Source organism: Micrasema longulum, unplaced genomic scaffold (genome assembly GCF_059751315.1).
Source record: "Micrasema longulum isolate JH-2025_06_02 unplaced genomic scaffold, ASM5975131v1 h1tg001853l, whole genome shotgun sequence".
In the NCBI taxonomy this organism is placed as follows: Eukaryota; Metazoa; Arthropoda; class Insecta; order Trichoptera; family Brachycentridae; genus Micrasema; species Micrasema longulum.
The window spans coordinates 68,555-90,796 of NW_028279027.1; the positions used below are offsets into that span (position 1 = coordinate 68,555).

General features: G+C 37.9%; 1 protein-coding gene across 2 annotated transcripts; it reads right to left on the reverse strand.

The window, feature by feature from the left end:
* Positions 1 to 5,497: 5,497 nt before the first annotated feature.
* On the reverse strand, positions 5,498 to 21,180 carry LOC148273740 (protein FAM50 homolog). 2 transcript variants are annotated; one of them, XM_088238276.1, is made up of 6 exons: positions 20,667 to 21,180; positions 19,601 to 19,726; positions 16,608 to 16,812; positions 15,111 to 15,265; positions 14,224 to 14,336; positions 5,498 to 5,744 (listed from the first exon to the last, which is right to left on the reverse strand). In XM_088238276.1, the coding sequence occupies exons 1-6, from the start codon at positions 21,009 to 21,011 to the stop codon at positions 5,645 to 5,647; spliced, it is 1,044 nt and encodes a 347-aa protein (XP_088094402.1). In that variant the 5' UTR covers positions 21,012 to 21,180; the 3' UTR covers positions 5,498 to 5,644. The 2 variants fall into 2 exon arrangements, with proteins under 2 accessions (XP_088094402.1, XP_088094403.1); XM_088238277.1 differs by lacking the exon at positions 5,498 to 5,744 and adding an exon at positions 6,066 to 6,103 and having other exon boundaries at positions 20,667 to 21,163.
* Positions 21,181 to 22,242: the final 1,062 nt, after the last annotated feature.

A 22,242-nucleotide genomic window follows, 5' to 3' on the forward strand; every position in this document is an offset into this window, starting at 1 on the left:
ATGGACGATCAGATAGGTGTGTGGCTTAATAATAATAATTTTTGGTTCATCAAAAACACTACTTCATATTTTTTTACACACAAGTTACTAAAATGGGTCCTCATTGGTATATGTTCCAAATACATCATTCATTTCCGTGATTTCGTATGTTTTGAAATGATAATTTAGCGCCTGCTTGACCAGAAGCGCGTTCTCGGTTTTTAAAATGCACATTTCCAAAGAGCATGCTTCAAAAAACCTATAATGTAATAGCTATCACTCTGTTATGTAGAATATTACCGTGAATTAACAAGATGTTCAAAGCACTTTTCTGTAAAATTATAAGCACCTACATTCATGTAATAAAATCAGTACATTTAACGACAATAAAATTAAATGTAGGTAGTAAATACACTTAACTATGTTCTTTTATTAGCAGAATATAAATATAATTAATATTATTAACAAAAATTTCGAACCTATTCGGCTTCATATATTCTTCTATTTTCACTCTCAATATATAATATTATATCAATTGTATTCAGTAAACTTTTAATTATTCTCTTTTATAATAATAAAGTGTATATGATAATCAATTAAAAGTTGTTATGAATAAGTAAAAATGAGTGTTTGAAATCCTCACTTATGAAACAAAATAAATCTAACTAATATGTTACGAAAAAATCAATATTGATTGAGGCACTAAGTAATATTGAAATTTAACAAATTGTTTTTAAAAACTTTAATCAAAGCACACATTATTATGTCTTGATTTTGGATTCTTGAGATTCAACAAGAATTTTTTTACTAAGGTTTAATTATTTTCTCAAGTTATATTTTAAACAATAATTTTCAATGAATATAATTGTTCCTTATAAATACTCGGAGATTAAATCACACAAGGCAGTGACATGTTTGTTTCATATAAATGGAAGTAATATAGAGTAAAATGATGGACTGATCAATCCACATTATAAATGTCTATTTAAAGTGCCAAAAATGTTTTCGGTGTCCAGATGGCAACATCGGTACACTATCCATTTATAAATATACTGAAGCGCTTATTGATGTACCTAAAGTAAGGAAAAGTTTCTGCTAAGTAAACGTAATTATGAGGGAGACCTTCTCAGATAACTTAAACCTTTGACTGTCAAACAAAATAAAAGTTCATGGGTTTAGCGAGAAATGCCAAGAATTGTTGTTAAAGGAAGCGTGCTATTTAAAAAAACAATAAAATGATTATATTTGAAAGTTGTAGGGGAAGGTGTCGTACCGTGAACCTAGTTGTACCTGGGTCCTATTGCCATTGTGTGCAAACTAGTAGCTTTTAAACAAATGTATTGATTATAGTTTGTAAGCAATCCACTAGATCGGATTATAAATGTCATTTGACAGTTGCTAATTTCAAAGGACATGAGTGAAATGAAAAAAACCTTTTTCCACTAAAATAGTCCGTTTTTTTGTTTATATATATGTTACGTTTTCCTCACCGCCTATGTTTTATTTTTGCGCAATCGACATTTTTTATGATTGACTAGTAATCTTAGCTAACTATCACATGTTTTTTTTTGTAAAAACCTAACCTAAAAATAGCTATTTGGTTATTTCTCACATGTAGTGAGGGTGTTGTACCTTGGTCCTTTTAAATGGTTTGTACCTTGGACCGGTCCAAGATACGTCACCATATGATTTTTTTTTCCATTGGTACATTTCTCTTTTATAACCAACGAGGATAACTTTTTGGATTCAGCTTAGTGGGATATTTTTTTATTTACCGTTCAGGATCTACTTGTTAATCTCAATATATTACTTTCAGTTTAAATTTATCTTGTAACAATATTGAGTAAAATATTATTTGAAGTTGTTTATTCTTTCACGTACTTATATTTCTTTTGTGTTTAATAAATCTGAAAAATAAACGCTAATTCGTTTTCAAAATCATTGATTTCCTACAAATAGTATTTAAAGGTCCAAGGTACAACATCCCTAGGACCAAGGTACATTACGAGTGTAGTAGCAAATGCGCTTTTTTTAAAAACGAACGTAGCTCACAAATGAATCACATTTTTATGCCAAAGTGAAATCTTACAACTAGTAAAAGAACGTCGTGAAAAATAAATTTGAAAACACGCATTAAAAATGATGCAGGAAAAACTTCAGATAGGACCGAGGGAGGACACCTTCCCCTATATAATATCCAGATGATTAAATAATGTATTATGTACGTACATAATATTATTTAAAAATATTATTAAAATCTAAACAATACACATTTTGAAATAAAAACTTTATTTAATGCTGAAAATGAGTATTAAAAACAATGTTTTATTTTGTTAAAACTGGAAATCACAAAATGACTATAAAATATACACAAAACACACCTAAGTAATTAAAAGTATAAATAAAAAAAACATGTTCAAATATAAAGATGAGTCTAAGAAATATTTTGCCAGTTAAAAAAATGTGATCAAACTTGATTTATAATTAGCAAGTTCAGAGTTAAAAATATCAGCCTTATTCTTATACTCATTACTGTATTTGTGGAGTCTGGGGATAGGCGAGTAAATGCGATAGTTGGAGATCTACGGCGGGTATGTCTACCGGATACATGGATACACACCGACTTCAGTAAGTCTAGAATGTTTCAAGAGATTTGACAAGAAGAATAATAATTGATCATAGTTAAATATAGCTGCGGAGATATTAAAGATAATATACTTTGGAAATTTCTTCTGGACGATGAATCAGAATGGACAATATAGTTAATGTAATTTTAACAATAAAATCCTATTCAATTTGTATAAATATGAATCTTTCTTAAAATTTTCATTTTCATTTTTTTTTTTTTTTTAAGATAAACTTGACACGTAAATAGAAAGCGATTTCTCATTTATATAATAAATAAATAGTTAATTTGCCAAAAAAAACTTTCTGCTTTATTACATATGAACCGTAAATTGATAGATGTAAAAAATGAAACAGTAGCAAATAATTCAAATATTCTGCAAAACAATTTGACATTTATAATTTAACAATTCTTATCCTCTAGTAAAGGCTTGTAAATTTGTCATTCTTTAAAACATAATCCATGGCATTTCTCATACATTCAATTAAAAAACATCAGGTAGTCAAAGGATTAAGTTTGGTGTTATAACACATATCGAGGCTATACTGACAGAATGCATTAAGTCAAAAGTCTTTAAATATTTCGAATATTTTTAAATATAGGTGCAATATTTTGATTTCAAATTTTATACTATTTCTAGAATAAAGATTACTCTTTCAAAGCTTTAAAAAAATATTAAAATAGAAGAAAATTCTGGGAGAAAGAATTCGTTGAAAGAATAAAGAAAGCTATAAATGCGATTATCTCGGAACTTGTTTTATTGACTTAATGCATTCTGTCAGTAAAGCCTCGATATATATTACGTAATACATATGTGTTAAATATTATGTAGGTACTTAAGTTTTTTATTGTCAGTGTGAAAATTCATTCAATATTGTAGTAAATTTAATTTAGCCTTAAGATCTGTAATCCATCTTGTGTAAGATACACAATTATAATGAAATATTTGGAAATTTATTCCAAATAAAAAAAATATTATGCATACATACATGGGTTTCCGAAACAAGTGAATTTATATTAAGAAATTATGTATAAGATAAATGTCTTATTCTCGATGTCTGAGTGTTATATCCATATAAAAATATTGATGTGGTGGTTTTCTATTACTATATATAAATATATTTCAAATGATATGTATAAATTTATTGCAATCAAATTTTAATATTACATATTATGTAATTTGTTTCTCATTTCCCCTTGTACTGGTTTAGTTAAATGTATTTATGTAAAATGCAATAAAATTTAACATGTTATATAAATATTGTACAATGTCTTAAATAATTCAAAGGAAATATTTAAATATTACAACACACATAATTATAAAATGTGCTCAAAAAATATTCTACATAAAAGACATTGCAAATTAAAACATCGCAAAAAGTAGAATTGTCAAAAGGCCAATTAATAATAATTGAAACATTAGAATTGTATTAAATAGATTCAAAATCAAAAGCATTATATTTTTTTAATTATCCAGAGTATAAACTATCGAATTTGTATTGTCTCTCAAAATGAACATCCAAAGTGAAGCGTGTTTTGCTAATATCAAACTCAAAACCAAGTTTTAATGGCATTATAATATGGATGTTTTATTCTATTCTAATTAATAAGAGACCTCATTAATACTATATTATTAAACCATTAAGGATTGGAAAATAATCTTTGTGCCTAATTCCGAATTCATAAACGTAATTTAACTTTTTACTGATGGCAGAGAAATGCGGGAATTAGGATACAGACAATGAAGTCTATTTATTTTTGTATTTCTTGCCAGCAACGTCAAAACAAAAGTATTAATTTGATTTTTTACTGTGGATTGTTCTAGAGAAGAGTGAAAATATTAATTTAAGTGAGATTAATAGACCCCAATATAAAGAAACATATTTATTTTAATTTATTGTATTTACCAATAATGTATATTAAGTATGTTGTTCACAGATATAAACATTATGAGATTCAATAAATCATCTACAAAACCTACATCTTTGTTTAATTTTTGTACTTAATAAATAAATTTAAAAATTGGACAGGTGCCATGGCGCAGATGGTTAGACGACCAACTATGAAACTGGCGTCATGGGTTCGATTCCCGCCAGTTGCAAAAAAAAAATTTAAGAAACATATTTTTCTCAATTGGTCTGGGTGTTGTGGTGTATTTTTTCATAACCTCCTTCCATATCCCCTCTTTCCCATCTGCTGACAAGCCTCTACATAGAGGCTTAGCGGGTTATTCCTTTAATAATAAAAAAATATGGCAAAACGCATATTGAAAAACTAAATAAAATTCAACAATGAATTAAGATTTATGTATTAAATTAAAAAAGATTCTCCATCGCTGTTAAAATATCTACCTAACACTTTATCTTTATCTTCACATTTTTGCACAAATTGCCATTCTATTAGTTTCACTGATGCAGTGTAAACGTAATGGCACAGTTGACCAGAAGGATTTGAGTCTCTGCGATAATTCCTAAATGGTTAATTGAAGATCTAACTCGAGGATTTTAATATGTCATCATCCAATTTTGAAAGCCGTCCAGATTTAGGTACATCTTTTAGATTTCTACTGCCCGATTTGAAACCGAAATTGACATCTACGTGCAGTTACAATGTCAACATAAATTTCTTTAACAAAAACTGCGTTAGCGACCTTGCTGGCGTTTAAGTTGTGGTCAAAAAAGTAACATACAGTGCCTGATTTGTCGTTCATTTATTTCTGGTTTGGACATTTTATCCTTAGCAATGTTATAGATTTTATTACTCGTAAATAATGTCAAACAATAGTTCAATGCAAAAAAAAAAACTGTTGTACTACTAAAACTACTTAAATACATTTTTTTTATTATTACAATCTTTGAAATGGGTTTTTTGAGATTTCTTAAATTAAACAAGTTTTCTTCATTTTCATAAAGAATTTAATATTTTCGTCTCGGTTTCAGATTATGTACAACATTTTTTATACTATTATCCGCATTTTATACATAGTATCAAATTCACTCATTCAGAAATTCTTATTGTAGAATATTTCAGGAAAATAATTCACTTTCCTTTAATTGTGTATTTACTGTAGGTTTTTGTAGGATCATATGGCTCCCACCGAGATGCAGGGAAAATGTGTTTATTTCGCTCATACCAAGATCTAAAATGAAACAAAAATGTATACACTTATAACAGAGATAATTTTAATAAAATATCCTAAATGTGACTGGATTACATACTATATACATACAATTTTAGTGAAACAAAATGCTGAAGTTTAAAAATTTCAATTTTTATTGTTTCAAATCGATATTCATATTTATATTTTTGGGAATCGAACCCAGGACCTCAAAAATATCAAACATTTACAAAAAAAACTCAACATATTGTAAACATTGTTGTAAAGTGAAAAGTGAAAAATGACAAAGTTTAATGTTATATAAGTTGTATTTATAAAAAGTTTTACAACACCAATACCTACATTTAATTGATTGTATTGTGAAATTTCTCTAGAATGTACTAAAATAAAGACAAAAAGTGTTAAAAATTTATTACATTTCAAATACAAGTACTTAATCCATCTTCATGTGCAAATTAGTTGGCTAATTATAAACATCCATTTAACTGTAGAAGAAAAAAAAAACATACTGTCACGCTTTTCAAAAATTAAATATATACAATAAAACCCCTATTTTACGTTTTTCAAGCGAGCAACCAAAAAAGTGTAAAACTGAAAACTTTAAAGTGAGGAAATGAAAAATGTATGGGAAAAAAAAAAATTCATTAAAATATAATTATTGAACAAGACTATACTCAATATACTGCAGAAAAATTGTAAGAACTGTCATTATTAGGGATTATTCATATTAACCAATGATTTAACTAAAAATACATGTATAAATGATTTTATATTGGTACTTAAAAATATGAAAAAAAAAAATAATTAGCGTAAAATGCATACAACGATATTTTCCCTAAATATTGGGAAATTTTATTTACATGGTATCACTTTTTTTAGTATGGCACCACAAAATTTCAACTGTCATTTACATCGCGGCAAAACTGTTTCACACTTTTATGATAACTGTTTAAACTATCTTCTATTCACATTACGTTTATAACATCAAATAATATTTATATTGCCTTTCTTTTAACTTTCTGCATAGTAATTTATTGATTTTAAGCCTTTATTTTTTCCAAATATGCATCAACTGTATGTCACTATTTAGTAAAATGACAAAATTAGACACTTAAACGGTCAATTACACTGCACATACTTTGAATTTAGTTTGAGACAATAATTTACACATTTTCCTCGATTTTATTCTCCATTCACGCGGTGGAGCGCGGCTCTTCTTTTGACAGATCGAATAAGTTTAAAAAAAAAATTAAACGTAAAACTGGAGTTTATGAAATACACAAAAAACTTCATATGAGGGTGTTACGGACGTCAAACGGAAAGCGGCCCTTGTAGGGACCGCCCCTGCGCTATATTAAAATGTTTAGACTTAGGGATCTCGGTATGTGTTAGAAATGAGCTGCCCCTCCAATAAAGACTAGTATTTGTCACTTTCGGGGGTGGCCTTTTCCATACCGAGACATTTAGAATAGGCATTTAGTTACAAATTAGTTTTAAGTATATTTTTGAATGTGCATCGTTTCGCGCTGCGTTGCCGCCGCAAGAATGCCGTGAGAACTGGAGGGGGTAGTGCCTATATACGTGGAGGGAGGGAGACGGATGGAGCGGGCGTGCGGCCTTCTCTATCGCTCTCTCTCTCTCCGCGCGGCATACGACGGCTAGACCCGCTCGGCGGGGTGAATGGTGGGGCACGTAGCGCGAACGGTATATAACGTGTACAAATGAAAATAAATGACACTTCTTCTCTGACGTTTGGCTTTTACTCATCTCTACTCGCTTCTCCCCGACCCGGCTTTCTACTCGATTCTTCTTCACTTCGCTTGACACCTTCGCTTCACCCTGGACTTGGATTTTGGACTTCTCTCCCTACGGATTCCTGACCACGGCGAACCGGCAACTTCAACCTGAAATAAGAGGCCCTTCTGAGGACATCTCCGGCCCTGACGAGTTAGACAAGATCGCCTAGCCTCCGCTGCCTTACAACCAGTGGATCGGGACGTGTGCGTTAGTGACTGCAGCGGAACCACAACACGACGCCGGTAGCGCGTTAGCTACATTGTTGGTCCTTCGAGAAATCCGGATCTGCTGTCGTCACACGAGTGATCATCTACCTGATGCCTGCTTCTCTTCGGTCTGGAAGAAACGCCGCCATGCAGGAAGGACGCGCCGAATCCGACTCCGGTTCATCGACTTCGGCCCAGACGACAACGGAATCTACCGCCCACTCAAGAGAGATGCGAGCCATGCAGCAGCGACTGATGCAGGACATGACGGCCGGGATGGTTGAGATGTTCAAGGAAATGAGATCTCAGCTCCCGCTCATGTTGGCCGCTACTACAACCCCAGAGAAGACCACGACGCCCGCCGGAGCGAGCGCCGCGGCGGCGGCGCCTACCTGTGCACACCTTGGGTCGTTGGAAACGACCCAACCCGGGCCTGCGTACTTGGAGGAAGCCGCTGAGCCACGACCGAACGTAGCAAGCCCTGCGGACCACGCTACATTGGACCCGACGACACTCGGCTCCATGGATTCGGAGACAAGACGACTCACCGGCGAGTGGGTTGACAACCAGAACAGTGCTTCATACCCCACAGTTGACAGGATGGCCGCAGCATTCGTGAGGGCACTGAAGGACGGTGATTCGACTGGAGTGACGTCGCAGCCACGAAGTGATGACCCAAGGATGACGTCATTCATCGCGAGGCAGACTGGTGCGAGAGACCTGCCGCAGTTCTCCGGGGATCCGCTAGAGTGGCGGATTTTTAAATCGCAGTTCAACCAGTCTACGGAGATGTGCGCATTATCCAATGCAGAAAACATCATACGGCTGCAGAGATCACTCACAGGACGGGCCAGACAGACTGTATCGGCCCTACTCGTGGACCCGGGCAGGGTTCCCGAGATCATGAAGATGTTGGAATCCGCGTTCGGACACCCTGAGCTCGTCGTGGAGACGGTCTTGGAACGGGTGCGGAGGATTCCGAAGCTGCCAGACAACGCGTCCGCGGAAGCCGTGACGGATTACGCCGTCGCAGTGAGGAACGTCGTCGCGACCGTCGAAGGATTCGACGGTGAACACCTTTCTTCGCCGAAGCTTCTCTGGGAAATGGTAGGGAAGCTTCCCTACACGCACCGATGGATGTGGATTACGTCGCGCATCGGGACGAAGAGAAAAGCGAAGTTAAGTGAATTAGCCGACTGGCTAAAGGACGTGACGGGCGTGATACCTAACGCCGGGTGCCTCGATATCAACACAGGCCCCGTCAGGGCTGAAAGGAATCGCGCCTCTAAAGGACACGTGCTGCTGAACGTACACAGTGAAAGTGAAAAATGCGCAAAGTGCAACGGAACACACAAGCTCGACGTGTGCCGCGAATATTCGGGGCTTGGCGTGAAAGACAAGTGGGCATTTGTGCGCGATTTAAGACTGTGTTTCCTGTGCTTGGGGAAACGCTGCCGAACGTCGAAATGTCGGGCAACAAGGTGCAACATAGACGAGTGCGGAGGAAGGCACCATCGCACACTACATACGCCGCGCGCCCAGTCGACGGATGAGAATGTGTTACACGTATCGCGGAAGGAGGGCTCGGTCGCCCTTAAAGTGTTACCTGTGACTCTCAGTGGACCGAAAGGTCGAGTAAATACATACGCGTTACTAGACGAAGGTTCAACTATCACACTCCTGGAAGAAGAGGTCGCCGACGCGATCGGAGCGCGCGGTCCACAGGCCGGTATACAAGTCACGGGTATAGCCGGAATCGCCGCGAGTGATGCGTCATCGCGACGCGTAAAAGTGATAATAAAAGGCGACGCCGGCGCTTATGAAGCGATCGCCTACACAGTTAAGACACTCAACTTGCCGACACAAAAAGTTAAAAGTTGCGACAACTCGGCGCGGGAAGTGACAGTGAGACCTAAGATGCTTATAGGCCTCGATAACGCCGAGTTAATAGTGCCGCACGGCCGGGCTGAGTTTCGAAGTGACGGCGTCATCATAAGTGATACGCCGCTTGGCCGCGTCGCGTTTGGCCGACACGTGAGTCATAACGATAATAACGCGAGTGCACCTACGGGTGAAAAATATAACGAAGATAAGTCAGTTTCTAATGGCATAGTGAAAACGGTCCTAGTGAGTGCTAAAGGACCGTCGCGTGATGACGCGCTAAGTGAATTAGTGAAATTTAACTTCAAAGTGGATTCGATCGGAATCACGACCGCGCCGCGGATATGTGCCGCAGAAAAAAGAGCGCTGGATATAATGCATAACTCCACAAAGCAGCTTCCCACAGGCCGGTGGGAAACGGGCCTGCTATGGAGTTCAGACAACGCATCGCTCCCCTACAACCGAGAAGCGGCAGAAAAACGCCTCTACTCGTTGGAAAGAAAATTAAAAAAGAACCCGGTACTTGAAGTTGCGTACCGGGCTAAAATCAGCGAGTATGAGGAAAAGGGATACGCCGTTGAGTTATCCAGGGAAGAAGAGGCACGAGAAAACCCAAGGAAATGGTTCCTGCCTCATTTTTCGGTATGCAATCCGAACAAGGTTGGGAAAATTCGGGTTGTGTTCGACGCGGCGAGCCCTCACAGAGGTGTGTGCCTCAACGACCACTTACTGACGGGACCGGACTTGCTCACGTCACTAGTGGGGAACATACAGAGGTTCCGAGAGGGTGGCGTAGCTATCGCCGCCGATATAAAGGAGATGTTTCTCCGCATAAAGATGACACCCGATGACACGATGTCACAATTGTTTTTGTGGCGTCGAAAACCGAACGAAGCAGTGAGGACCTTCGCTTTCACATCCATGATGTTCGGAGCCAGGTGTTCTCCGAGCAGCGCCCAGTACGTAAGAGACCGCGTGGCCGCGGCGAATGCTGAATCATTCCCGGAAGCAGCGCGGGCTGTACACGAGAAAATGTACATGGACGATTATTTGGACGCCGTGGATTCGACTGCGGAGGCTGCAAAATTGGTGAAAGACGTCACGGCCCTCCTGCTGACGGGGGGCTTTGAAATGACGGGATGGGCATCAAACAACGCCAAGGCATTGTGCTCGGTCCGCGACGAGGATCGAGCCAAGACGGCTATCATCATTGGCGAGGCCGCCACTACGGAAAGAGTACTAGGCGTGCGGTGGGACGCACGCGGACTATCTAGTATTCAAGTATAACCAAGAGGGCGGTGACGAACCTGAATGGCCTACAAAGAGGCAGATGTTGGGAGCCGCCATGAGGGTCTTCGATCCAATGGGATTTATTGGATGCATAACAGTGAGGGCTAAAATACTGTTACAAGCCGTGTGGCGATCGAACATACAATGGGACGAGGCTTTAAAACTAGAACACGTGCAGAGATGGCGCGAATGGCGGCAGTTACTAGCCGAAAGTAACTGCGCAATACCGAGGTGTTGTATCAACAGGAAGGCGGAGGAAATAACAATGCACGTCTTCAGCGATGCCTCGGAACAAGCCTGCTGTGCGGTGGCATATTTTGTGCACAGGGCGGGCACTAGCTTTATTATGAGCAAATGTAAAGTAGCGCCGCTAAAGCCTTTATCGATACCGCGTCTAGAACTTCAGGCGGCGCTACTCGCCGCGCGGTTAGCGGCGAGTATAAAGAGGGAAAGCCGCATGAAAATTAAAAGAACTATATTCTGGACGGACTCGAGCACGGTTCTATCCTGGATACGCACAGACCCGTTGAAGTATTCAACGTTCGTAGCGAACCGACTCGGGGAGATCGATGAAATCGCCGGAATAAACGGTTGGCGCTGGGTACCGACAAAACAAAACCCGGCAGACATCGGAACGCGAGATACACAGCCACTCGATCTGTCTTCGAACGGCATGTGGTTCCGGGGCCCAGATTTCCTCTCCCGGCCGGAGAGTGAATGGCCTCAGGAAAAAGGGACAATCTCGCCTCCTGAAGACGCGCTGGAGATAAGACCACCGCGTCACTTTGTGGGCCATTGCCACACGACGACAGGACTCCCGGACGTATCCCGCTTTTCATCGTGGGCACGACTTATACGGACGACGGCCTGGGTTATGAGGTTCGTCGGACGTTGCCGCCGTCCCAGACAACGTGACGAGCCCGAGAAGCCGGGAGGTGACTTCGAACTCCGGGCCGAAGAATTGAATAAAGCCGAAGAAATATGGGTGCGCCTGTCACAGAGGCGTGCCTTCGGCAAAGAAATAGAATGCCTACAACGGGGAGAGGCCCTACCGCCCGGAGGACGGCTACGCGCTGTCACGCCGTTTATTGATGGAAGCGGCATACTGCGTATGGGAACCAGACTACAAAGGATAGATGACCAGAACGTGAATGCCCCGCCAATACTGGACGGTGGGGATGAATATTGCAGACTGATGATAAGTTACCAGCACGCAGCATCAGGACATCCAGGGACGGAGCGCACGATAAGCGATATCAGGTCGGGCTACTTTGTCGTGCGCCTCCGTACGACGCTGCGAGGGATCATCAGGAGCTGCCGGGCGTGCCGCATGCTGAGATGCATTCCGAAGCCGCCACTGATGGGACAGCTGCCGGCGGCCAGGCTGGCTAGCGGGGAGCGGCCGTTCACTCACTGCGGCCTCGATTTCTTCGGACCGATGACCGTGACACTGGGACGGCGCACTGAGAAAAGGTACGGTGCGCTCTTCACGTGCATGACAACGCGGGCGGTGCATATGGAGTTGGCATACTCCCTATCCGCGGACTCGGCTATAATGGCTCTAAGAAGGATGGCCGCTAGGCGTGGTCACCCCGCGGTATTGTACACAGACAACGGTACAAATTTCCACGGGGCCGATCGCGAGATGAACGCGGCCATAAAGGAGCTAAGCCGAGATGAGAAAATGCTCGGTGAACTAAGCGCCAGAAGGGTGGAGTGGAAGTTCATTCCCGCCTCCTCACCACACATGGGAGGCGCCTGGGAGCGCCTAGTAAGATCAGTGAAGGTAGCGCTAAGCGCTACTATAAAAGCGCGTTCCCCACGGGAAGAGACACTGATAACGGCGCTAGCTGAGGCGGAATACAGCGTCAACAGCCGCCCGCTAACACATGTGTCTGTGGACCCGAAAGATGAGGAGCCGTTGACTCCTAACCACTTCTTGCTGGGATCAGCTGGCGGTTTACAGCCTTTGGTCCATTATAGTAAGGCGGAGGAGGCCACTTGCCTTAGGAAACAGTGGCGAGTGGCCCAACAGATGGCGGACATCTTCTGGCGACGGTGGGTGCGAGAATATCTGCCCACGCTGGCGCAGAGACCGAAATGGAGGGACCCGGCAACGCCCATACAAGAGGGAGACCTGGTATTAATAGCGGACCCAAAGCTGCCACGCAACACATGGCCCCGAGGACGAGTCACGAGGGCCAGCCCGGCCGCCGATGGACAAGTCCGCGTGGTGCAGGTCAAGACGGCGACCGGGACCTACACGAGACCAGCAGTCAAGGTGGCGGTCTTCGCCGAAGGGGGCCACTAGCAGCCGAAGGACGTCCGGATGCTTCAGCGCAGCGGAGACTGCACCGGGGGAGTGTTACGGACGTCAAACGGAAAGCGGCCCTTGTAGGGACCGCCCCTGCGCTATATTAAAATGTTTAGACTTAGGGATCTCGGTATGTGTTAGAAATGAGCTGCCCCTCCAATAAAGACTAGTATTTGTCACTTTCGGGGGTGGCCTTTTCCATACCGAGACATTTAGAATAGGCATTTAGTTACAAATTAGTTTTAAGTATATTTTTGAATGTGCATCGTTTCGCGCTGCGTTGCCGCCGCAAGAATGCCGTGAGAACTGGAGGGGGTAGTGCCTATATACGTGGAGGGAGGGAGACGGATGGAGCGGGCGTGCGGCCTTCTCTATCGCTCTCTCTCTCTCCGCGCGGCATACGACGGCTAGACCCGCTCGGCGGGGTGAATGGTGGGGCACGTAGCGCGAACGGTATATAACGTGTACAAATGAAAATAAATGACACTTCTTCTCTGACGTTTGGCTTTTACTCATCTCTACTCGCTTCTCCCCGACCCGGCTTTCTACTCGATTCTTCTTCACTTCGCTTGACACCTTCGCTTCACCCTGGACTTGGATTTTGGACTTCTCTCCCTACGGATTCCTGACCACGGCGAACCGGCAACTTCAACCTGAAATAAGAGGCCCTTCTGAGGACATCTCCGGCCCTGACGAGTTAGACAAGATCGCCTAGCCTCCGCTGCCTTACAACCAGTGGATCGGGACGTGTGCGTTAGTGACTGCAGCGGAACCACAACACGACGCCGGTAGCGCGTTAGCTACAGAGGGGAATATTTGAATGAGAATGTATGGAAAAAAATGGGACCTAAATATTTCGGTGTAAAACGCGGGAAAACGTAAAATCGAGGAACGTAAAAACGAGGTATTACTGTATATATCGTGGATATAGCTGTGAGGTAAAAAATTAATACATAAACTTAATACTTTTTAGCCGATTTCATAATTTATTGAAATCATAATAAAGGATTACCTTAGCAGAACTTTTCCAGCGTGAGAATCTTGTTTTTCTTGCGTGGCATCACTTAATAATCTTACATCATCAGAAACATCAAACTGAAATAGGGGTCCACTCTTTCCTCGAGCCTACAATAGTAATTATATTACATTAAAAAATCATAGCGCTGATAATACAATACATTAATATTTTTTTGGCTTAGTTTGATAGTCTAATAAAAAATAAATAAATAAAATAAAAACTACAAAATAAAACTATGTACACTAGTACTTAAATTAAAAAATATATATTAAGAATACATTATGTCACTTAAACATACTGTTCTTGCGCTGGCAATATCTGTCAAGTAACATTGTAAAAATAGTTGAAGAGATCAATAAAACAATGCACATTTTGATGATGGATTTTTAAAAATATATTGATAACCAAAAGAAAAAATATGCATTTCATTTTGAAAAAATATTTAAGTATATTTTGTTGAAACAAAATTATGTAATTTTAATGAGAAATTAAAAACATCTTTAAAAAAGAAAAATCACTCAACAGATTTTGCCAGTGCAACAATAAAACATAATATAATATTATATATAGACCATTGCAGAAGACCTTTAATATATTTATTTATTAATAATCATAATACAGTTGTATTTTTAAATAAAATGTATGCTTGCACTTTGCAGTATATTGAATCCCAACTCAACACAGGGCTTTTGGATTCTTGGAGTTTCGGATACGTTATTATTTTACGCACTATGTGCTTTTTTGTAATAAATAAATTTAAAACATTAAAACTAAACTATAAAGAGTAGATTTTAAAACAATAATTTATTTGAAGATTGTGTCTGTGTGATAAGAAATATGTAAATGAATAACAGTCTAAATAATTAAGAGTTATTACAAACCTTTGTAACTATGAAATCGTAAAATGTGTAGTGATGCGGTAAGATTAAATCTTCTTTCACATACATTAACTGGTCCGCTGAAACAGTTTTCAGTTCACTAAACTCTGGCCGTAATGTGTCAAGACATCTCTGTAGAAATTGATACACTGAATTTCCTGAAATTACAATAAAATATATTATAAGTTTTACATACTTTTCACAAACATTTTCAACATGAGTGAGATTGAATATTGTGCGGAATAAAAACATCATTATCATTCTTTTAAGCACACCTAATGATGCATAAGATGCAGGATTAGTACTCCAACTGCAGGGTATTAGCAATCATTTGTAATACACGTAAAGCTAAAATGACAAGTTTCAAGTCTTACGCGCCGGGCTAGGGGCTATGACATACTGCAGTGGAATATGAAATTAATATTTTACATCAGCCCGGAATAGAACCTGGAATCGTAAGCATGGTATGCACAAAGGCTAACCAATTAACCGAGAGAGACTAATCTCCACTCGATTTCCTTTTTCAGGAATTTTATCTGAGAGTATTATTGAACGGCAAATACTCATCCAGGGTTCTGGTTCTATTTCACAAACAGAACTATATTCGTAATGCCGTGCGGACAAGGTGTTGCTTTATGTTTGCTCGGCGGATCAGGAATACATCTGTGTGTGAAACGGAACCAGAACCCCGGATGAGTGTTTAAGATTCGATGGCTACCCTCAGGTAAAAAATTTAAAAGAGGAAATCAAATGGAGACAAGTCCGCCTCAAAGTGCAATGCTGAAGGTCCTAGAGGCGATTCCTGGCAGGGTGGACGTAAAATATTGATTTTAAAGGTGGTTCTATAGTGCAATGGTTCAATATTTTATCTCTTATGTCATTTCTGTCACATTGAGTTACAAGTTTCATTTTAACGAAATGTTTGCTAGTAGTTTTGCTACCCGTGCAGACCCTGACCTTGAGCCTCAAAATGATGAAAATCCACTCCAGTCCGGTGGTGAGATTATTATGGAGCGTACGCCCATTTCTACACCAACTTTGAAAAAAAAAAAGTAGTATGGAAGAAAAACCTCGAGTTGAATGAGCATCAGCTTCGTTTCGTGATTTGATAATTAGAAATGCTACCATTTACATATTTTCTAAGGAATGAATAGACTGCATTGCTGAGCGAAGAAATCTATATATATTCAAAAAGACCCCAGTAATTACTTCTAGTCTTTCACACTGACACTTTTTTCTTTTCTTTCATGAGTTCTTATTATTAACTAAAATATTTCAATTTTCAGAGCATTTCCTAAAAATCGTAAATAAGTAACTTGTGTCGGAAAAATGGAAATCGAGTTGTGGTATAGTGGGATTTGAACCTCGGACCTTTGGTCTGTGAGTCCACAATACTACCACAGGACCATGACCCGGTTTAAAAAAAAGGTTCTGAAAAAGATTTCTTTATCTCTGTTTTGATTATTGTAGTTCTTAGATCACAATAGGAAAAATCCTAACCTTTCTTGAGAGTAACATTTCTCCTATGACCTGAGCCATCCCAGTAGCTGAAGGTAACCGTGATGGGCTGATCCTTGAGGGTGGCTTGTGTCATGGCCCACTCCAGACGAAGTTCCTCCCGCAGCTTAAGGTCTGCCTCCTCACGGTCCCGATCAGGTAAAAAGGAAGTATCCACATCGGGGTTCTTTTTAATTTTCTTAGCAGCCTAAAATACACAAATTAATAGTAATGTACCAATTTTTTTCAATTAAAAAAACAATAAAAGCGTTGTTTGAAAATTGAACGCATTTTATCCAATTACTATGACAATGCCATAATCGATAAAATATATTTTGGTAATTGTTTTATAAATGTGTTTAAATTATATTACACCATCTGAAGCATTAGATAGATTTTGAGTTAATAATGTAGATGTATTGATAATATGATAAACTACCTGGTCAAAAACTATCACAAGTCTAAATGAACAGTTCTTAATTTGATAACACAAAATATGGTCTTGAATTTTCTTAAATCATATTGTGTGATATTTCAAGACTATGATATTTTGAGTTACTATAGTCTTGAATCAGAAAACAATAATAATTTTAGACTATTACATTTTGAGTTATCATAGTTTAAGAATAGACAAATGAATTAATTTTGAGTTTTGGTACCACATTAAATTTGCTAATTTATAATTTTTTTTATAATTTGCAATGCTTACATAGAGCTACCAGGAATAACTGAACAAAAAAAGACAGATCTTTTTAGCCTATACAAGAAAAATTTGATTCCTAAAAATAATAATTTAAAAGTCGTTAATACCGCTCGAAGAGAAAATCCATCGTCTTTTGAAGAAAACGATGGTTGAAATTATTCCGATTGATGAATTTGCACCTATAAACCTTTGTAATTTTGCAAGAGACTTTGAAAGTCCTTATTATTTTTTTCAGTTACATTGATAAACTATTAAAATTTGTTGAGATTGTTTCTGTTTTTTTTTGTTTTTATAGGTTATTTTGACCAAAAATAAAAAAAAATTGTTCAAAATTAATGTTAGTTTATTATAAACAATATTTTGAGTTTGTCCAAATTTTTGTAGACAAGGACTGAATTCAACTCCCCGAGGAGCTGTTTATAATAAAATATTACAACAGAGATGAAGAACATTTAAGAGACGGTAATATAGAAGTCTAGGCATATAAAGGGCTTATGACCTGTCAATGGCTGGTTTAAGTGGTCATTTTACACACTGTGTAACATTCACCATTTTGCCTATGTTTGAACATCCATATTTCTTCAATTCTTCCATTTGTTGATTTTAGTGAAGTTTAAGAGTTGAAACCTTTAATGTTGTGAAGAGATTCATCTGACTGAATTATTTTACATACTAGGCAACGCCTGAAAACAATTTTCCAATTTTTAAACTTCTTCTTGGACCAGTTGGTTTCATTACAATGTTTGAGTTTGTCCAAATGTTTGTAGACAAAAAAATGGATTTCACCCCCTCGGGAGTCATTAAGATTAACAAATTACAACAGGGATGGAGAATACCTTAAATAAGGGAATATGGAAGTCTAGGCATTTAAAGGGCTTATGACCTGTCATTGGCTGGTTTAACAAAGCGTCATTTGTATTTTTAAATGAACATAGATAAGTAGCATTATAAAGGATTTTTCAATAAGGGCGGGTAGATGTCGAAATGAAATAAAACAAGTTGTGTGTGAGGTATTAACAAAATTAAAAAAAAATAATTAAATGCCCATATGTGCGTGATTAAGTGTGAAATATGACATTGTTTAAATGCCCGCCTCGGCTTCTTACGGTGGCATGGATCTGAGTGATCCAATTTTCAATGACTCTTCCGCGTAGATCCGGCTGAATTTGAAAGATGGCCTGTGTTATGTTCACCTTTAGGGCATCGGTCGATTGTGGTTTATTTGCATAGACCTGTGACTTTAAGAAACCCTACAAGAAAAAGTCCAGCAAGGTCAAATTGCATGACCTCGGAGGCCAATTCAGATCACCCCTGCGAGAGATAACCTTACCCTCAAATCGTTCATGCAGAATGTCAATCGTGGCGTTCGCTGTGTGGCACGTAGCGCCGACCTGCTGGAACTACATGTCGTCTAGTTCCATATGGTTCAATTAGGGCTATAAGAAATTGGTTATCATCGTTTGAATAATAAAAAAAATATTTGACAGATGTCATCAAAATAAAATGGCCGCCACGGGTTGTCAAAATCTACCCGCGCTAATTGAAAAACCCTTTACTATCAGGAAATTTTTCTAAAATAGATAGTTAAATTTTGGCACTTGAGCGTCACAAATAAACACATTTTTAAACAGTTTTAACAGAAGCGCAGTTATAAAATCATGAAAGTTTGTGGTGTTTAAATATATTTTAGTTAGAACAAAGCATGCAATATAATAATATGTATAAAACAATTATTTCAATGAATATTATCTTTCTTTCCCCTCTTTGTTTATAGCATATCCACACATTAGCGATTTATAAATATTAACTTAATGTTTTAAAAAAATTAAACACATGGTTTTGAATTTTAAATTAAAGTTGGAGAGAGGAACCATATTTCACACCCAGCCTGTTCGGCAGCTGGGTATGATTAATAAGTCGAAATAATCGGCATGCGTGCATGAGAAGATGTATGAATATAGTGGAAGTAAGGTCCAGATGTAAGACGGAGTGGTACAGTGTTCTATTTTCTTTGTGTGTATTTTTATAATATAGTATCTGATCTAATTATATAATTTTGTATTCACTTTTTTTATAGCGCATAAAATTACTGGGTTAAAATGAAAAATTTATAGTGCTATGCCAAAAGTAGTTGAAATAAAGATTCACAATATTGGCATCAATCTGACATTATATTTATTTGAAATGATTGTAGTTAAGGTGATGATGTAATAAAATTGAGCTAATTATAGTGATAATCTAATTGAGGCATTTAAGTAATAAAGATTAAACATGTTATATCAACTAAACTTACCGGTTCGTCAGTTTGATCTTTCCAGCTTAACTTTTTGTCTTCAGTACTGTCATCTGAATCTTTGTCTTTATCATCATCATCATCTTCATCTTCGTCTTCTTCAACAGCAAATGATAACGCTTGAATCTGATTAACACTCCACATTTAAAAATAAAGTCTTCTAAGACTTGAAATAACTCAAATATTTTAAATAATAAATACGTACTTACGTGTATTTTCAATTTTAAATATTGTCTATGAATATTTGTAATTTAAGTATGCCAATTTTTAATTTGTGGGGAAATTTTTAAGTAGTTTATAGAAAAAAGTAAAAAATTTTGGTTGATTGGAAAATATTGCTATAAATAATAAATAGTAGTTATTCTGTACTAAAATTTTTAAAAATAAAATAAAAAGAGACTTTATAATTTTAAAATGAAGGGCTTAGCATTTATATATAATGTTAGTTACAATAAATATGATCAGCGCCTAGAATATTTAGTTTGGATAAGTTGGAAGTTAGGAGACAGATTGTAGACTTGATGTATCTTTACAATATAATTAATTGTAATATTGACACTAAATTTTGTTTTAGAGTCAATATTACAAGAATTTACCCCCCCCCCTCTTCAGTGAGGTCACATTATTATTATTATTAATCATTGTTTATAATGTGAAAAGAATGAAAAAATAATACTGATATCTTTCAATGATACATTAAATAATTATAGGAGAACTGTAATGGAATTAACCAAATCAAATACTCCATTATGTTAGTTAGGAAAAATGGTAATAACCTGTTAGTATTATGAAAGAATTAATAGAATTTTATTAAGCTTGACCATTTAAAAAAGTAATTACAAAGTTTTTAAAACTTATTTTTGCATGTTGTGTTTTTGTATAGTTGATGAACAGTATCCAAACATAACAAATTGTGTTTATTGTACGAATGTCATATGTATTGTTTATTTTTTGTGAACAATAATCAATAAAAAAAAAACAAATTCCTATGCTTGACTCATAGTCAGTATAGATGTGTTATAGTTTGTTACATGATATTAAAATATAAAAATACATACGCTCATACCTGTTGTTTTTGCTTATTTTTTTGGGCTTGTTTAGCTTCTATTTCCTTTAAGCGTTCCTTATCCTTTTCAGCTTTTTTTTGGGCGAGTTTCTTTTCTCTTTCTTTGACAATATGCTCTTGTTTCGCTCGCATTTCATCGAGAGTAACCAAACCGATGGTAGAACTTTTAAGCTGCTGTTCAACAGCATCATAATGAGTTGCGAATTTGTTTTCTATATTATGTATTCGGAGATCTTCCTCTATTTTCTTTTTCCTCAGTTCTATTTCTTGCTGAGCTTTTTCGCGTTTCTTCATGAGTTGCATGGCTCGGCCAGCTTCAGATGCTGCCCCCTTGTAATGGGCCATTTTTTTAAAAGCTGTCTAAAAACTAAAAGTAATTATTGAAACGCCTAAATTATTTAATGAGACAGTCTCGATTAATACTAACACAAACGATAAATTAATAACAACGCAAACGTCAAGGCTCGTGACAGCAAACTCAATCCACAGAGAAGCACAAAGTAAACAGTACTATAATGTCTCCAATAGAAAAACACACTAAAACCATAGGGAATAGAGATACCTACTTACATCATAAACGTGATACGAGCTAAACATACCTGTTTAAAATATTAAAACATTAAAATCTTTTGTCCCCGTAAAAATAAGCAGGTATTTTTGTTTTAGATTATAAAATCAATCTTTGTTTGGGAAAAAACGCGGCGATGTTTCAGAATATTTCAATACAAATTTAAATATAACTTTCCAATACAATGGTGGTTTCACTTATGTGGAGAAATGACGGATGGTGGTCCGGATGCTGTGTTTGGACGAACACATGCTGGGCGATGTCCTGGGCGGAGATCTGCCATGGATAGAGCCTTGGGTGGCTCTCGGGATTCGGTCCCGTGGCGATGGTGACGGCGACAGCCTGCTGGAAGACTGGCCAGCCGTGGTTTGGGCACACGCGGTGGCGGTGCAGGAAACTGGCGTTCCTTTTGTAGGATGGTGAATATCCTGGATGAGGAGTGACCTTCGTGGCTGGAAGGCGGCCTCCGATGACCCTCGTGGAGTAGTCGGATTCCACGAGGTTGCTACGTAGCACTGGCTACCCTGTACACTCACTGCACTTAAACTCCCTAACTTCGACTTCCTCACTGCATCGTCTCCGCGATAGAGATGGTACGATCACGTAGACTCGACTCACTTCCCCGACTGTCGACCGACTCTTGGTCGACTCTCCTTCCCGACTCTTTTCCGACTCTTTTGTTCCGACCGTTTGGGGTGGTTTTATAACGCCCAAATTATGAGCTCTCTCCTTCTCCCTTTCGCTTATTGCTTAAAACTCATTGTCTCTTTTCCACACTTATTCATAAACACATAGTCACATTTAAAACTAAAATATTATGTTCTGCATATTATTTCTTATTAAACTAAATTATAATTAACTAAGATTAGAATGTATATCAAATTAAATACGTTTAAACTAATTAATTAAAAATAAACATACACTAAACATAGAAAACTCAATCATTTAATGAATTTATATTATTGAATATTAGAAAGGAATCATTAATTTAAAAAAAACTGGAAATGA